The sequence below is a fragment of the Lolium perenne genome, chromosome 6, assembly GCF_019359855.2.
Source record: "Lolium perenne isolate Kyuss_39 chromosome 6, Kyuss_2.0, whole genome shotgun sequence".
Classification (NCBI taxonomy): Eukaryota; Viridiplantae; Streptophyta; class Magnoliopsida; order Poales; family Poaceae; genus Lolium; species Lolium perenne.
In genome coordinates, this window is record NC_067249.2 from 144,448,835 (window position 1) to 144,451,913 (window position 3,079).

The 3,079-nt window shown below is 57.0% G+C and overlaps 1 protein-coding gene across 1 annotated transcript; it reads right to left on the bottom strand.

The window, feature by feature from the left end:
• Window positions 1-1,657: 1,657 nt before the first annotated feature.
• LOC127307343 (uncharacterized) lies at window positions 1,658-2,563 on the bottom strand. Its single transcript, XM_051338079.2, has 2 exons — window positions 2,232-2,563; window positions 1,658-2,094 (listed from the first exon to the last, which is right to left on the bottom strand). Exons 1-2 carry the CDS (start codon window positions 2,447-2,449, stop codon window positions 1,932-1,934), a joined length of 381 nt encoding a protein of 126 aa, XP_051194039.1. The 5' UTR covers window positions 2,450-2,563; the 3' UTR covers window positions 1,658-1,931.
• Between the last annotated feature and the right edge of the window lie 516 nt (window positions 2,564-3,079).

Sequence of the window (3,079 nt, forward strand, 5' to 3'; positions counted from 1 at the left end):
AGTGAGGCCGTGGGCGCGGTTGTACTCGCGCTGGGTGATCTCCATCGGCGCTTAGCGGCAGCCGGTTCTTCGGTTTGCTTGAGGAGGAGCCGGCGGTGCGCTCCAAGTCCGCCTCGATGGCGGTGGGGTCTCCGCCAGCGTGAGCGGGGTGCTCAACTTTGCCGGACTGCATCCGGCCGGGACGGCGGTGGTGGCGCTTTTGGGCCCGAGCCGGAGGCATTGGGGTCGATGTTGCGCTCCAGTCGGGGCCGCGCATGCGCGGGTTCTTGGTGGGGAGCTCGTCGCCAGCCATCATGACTTGCACGACGGCGGGGCTGGCGGGAGCGCTGCTGCCGGCTCGCGGAGGAGGGCTAGCGCAGCGCAGCACCGCCGCGGGTAGCGCGGCGGTGCGACGGTGGCGACGTAGACGTCGAAGCCGCCGAAGGAGATGATGCCGCCGCCGGCTGGGAAGGGCCGGTCGGCGAAGCAGCCAGCGTTGTCGCCGACGCAGTCGAGGGAGCCGAATCTCCGGATCAAGCCCGAAGCGACTCGCTCGCCGGTGGTGGTGGTGAGGCCCGTCCGATGAAGACACCGGCCGAGGATGCCGAATGCCCCACGGTGGGCGCCAAATGTCGTGGTATCGTCACGGCATATGCCATAGGGTGGCTAATCGAAGTGGTTCCCGAGAGATCTCACGGCGGTATCCGGATGCGGTATGGGCACGAGCGACACGGCGACGTACCCGGGTTCGAGGCCCTCCGATGGAGGTAAAACCTCTACTCCTGCTATGAGTGTATATGATGATCACACAGTACAATGGTGCTCCTAGAGCTGTGTCTGGCTGCTCCTGAGAGGCTAAGGAAGACTATGGTCTCTCTCTCAGGGCAGCTCTGTAGGTGGGTGAGAACAATAAATGATCGATCCCCCGCACGAGAGGGGGTAGTGCGGCTTATATAGGTACCGCACTTTACATATAAGACCCTATAGTTTCTTGGCCGGTGGGCCGGCTCCGGCTTCCGCTCCTTCCCGAGGCGGTGACGTCAGGAGTGGTTGAAGCATCGTGGCCTGTCCCATCCGGCCGCCACGGTCAGCGGTATGGAGGAGGTGTCCCTGTCGCCGTCACCATCAGACCCGATACGGATCGTCGTAAGCCCTGACGGCCTGTCCGACGCGAGGCACTATTGCTCCACAGTGCCCCGCGTTTCACGGAAGATGGAGTCAGCGTGGACTTTGGGAACCCGGATCACCTGCCCGGTTCCTTCCAGTGCAAGACTCGCCAGCCTCGAGTCCTGGAGGTACAAACCCCACGGATATGGCTTGTAGAAGCCGGCCCAACTACAGCATTGGTGGCCGTAGCCAGGCCGACTAGGACCTAGAGCCAGCCGGCTTCCAGACCAGCCGGCCACGGCGCCAGCCGGCTGCTCCTCAGCCGGCCTTTGCCGCGAGCCGGCCAGTGGCCAGCCGGCTGCTCCGCGTCCATTGCCCTATCCGGGGTCTTCCCCCCGACAATCTCCTTGTGAGACGTTAGTCAGGTCAAACCAAACCTCTGTATCCTAATCACTCAATCTGCAATGCTCTCGCTGCAGATCACAGATTCCTGAGCTCACCTCTCGCCATGATTAGTTAATTGATTAACCTTGCGTGCAGACGCTAATCTCCACCGGGTGGAGAGGAGACGTGACAATAAAGAAGATATAAAAAAAGTGTCGTCATTTCACTGGAGGATCCTGATCCGCTTCAGGTCAGGTGGGGCCAGCTGTCCGGCCGTCTTATCCGTTAGGTACGACCGCGAGACACGTACGCTCCCCGTGCGCGGGCCCCGCGCCGACGAGCTGTCACGTACTACTAGTACCAGCTCTACTTAAAACAGCTCGCTTTTCTTTTTCTTGTTGCTTTCGCACACGTACGCTACGTTCATGTATGTGCGTCCGGTTGTTCGGTGGTGGGGCACATCAGTACGCGAAGCTGACGACGCCGCCGCCGCCGGTGGCACTGGCACGGCGGCCGGAGCGCGCGGAGGCGCCGTTGTTGCAGAAGCTGCTGCTGCTGCCGGCGTCCTCGTCGATGAAGATCTGCCTGCAACGGCACTCCACGCTGCAGAACGCCTTGTCACCTCTGCGCCAAGGATCGATCGACGTACAGCGTTAGACATATGCACCAACAAGCTAGGTAGCTAGCTACCTCTGCGAGGTGCATGGAGTGGAGATAGTTTCATGGTGTAGCTAGCTGCGCAAGAAACCTAGCAAGCTGACCTGTACATGTAGATGTCATTGTTCTCGGCGAGATCCTTGTGGCACAGGAAGCAGCGCTGGAGGAAGGAGCCGGTAGCGCTCGGGGCGGGCGGCGCCGCCGGCGACCACGGGGAGGACGAGGAGGGGGTCTTGGGGCTATGGAGGGTGGCCTTGCTGACGATCTGGGGCCTGATGCAGCTGCTCTCGGGTGTCTCTAGGAGCACGCTCAGGCCGGCCATGAAGGGGATGGATGTAATCTTAGTTTCTTCTCGCTAGCTAGTTAATCAACTCGATATGTCTGACTTCCTATCTCCTCCCTGCTTTCGAGCTAGTGTGAGATCTTTTCTCCGAGGGGGGGCTGGTGCTTATAAAGGGAGAGGAGTGCGCGGGGTTGCACTTGCATTGATGGAGAAGTTAACAAGTTTTCTTTAGTGAAGGAGGTGTTTGCTTTGAGATATAGTGGATTGTCACCATAGCACTAAACCAAGTTATCAAAGTACAATTACCTCTAAAAAAGGAGCTACTCCGTACTAACTTGTTTATTAGTCCTTCATGTATCCCTAGATCAAAAAATAGCCTAAATAAAGAGAGTGGTATTTTGGCACATGGGAGCATATGCTTCCTTTATTTTAATATGCATGTTACACATATTTTAAAATTTCAAAAAACTGAAACGAAAAATTCGCACGTACATCTTCACGTGCTACATGCTCATAAAGCCGTTTCATGAAAAAACGACTTATCGTGTGGCGTGTGTAAAAAAGATAAAATTCAATGCTAAAAATAAGCCTTTTCAGAAGATAAACTTTCACTTTTTTACATAAACCACAAAAAAGTTGGCTCCTCGCGAAACTTGAAGAACACAAATA

Bases quoted from the DNA above. Each gene is read 5' to 3' on its own strand.
- LOC127307343 (XM_051338079.2), bottom strand. From the start codon at position 2,449: ATGGCCGGCCTGAGCGTGCTCCTAGAGACACCCGAGAGCAGCTGCATC. The intron at 2,095-2,231 runs GTCAGCTTGCTA...TCCTTGGCGCAG, and splicing joins AATGACATCTACATGTACAG to AGGTGACAAGGCGTTCTGCA.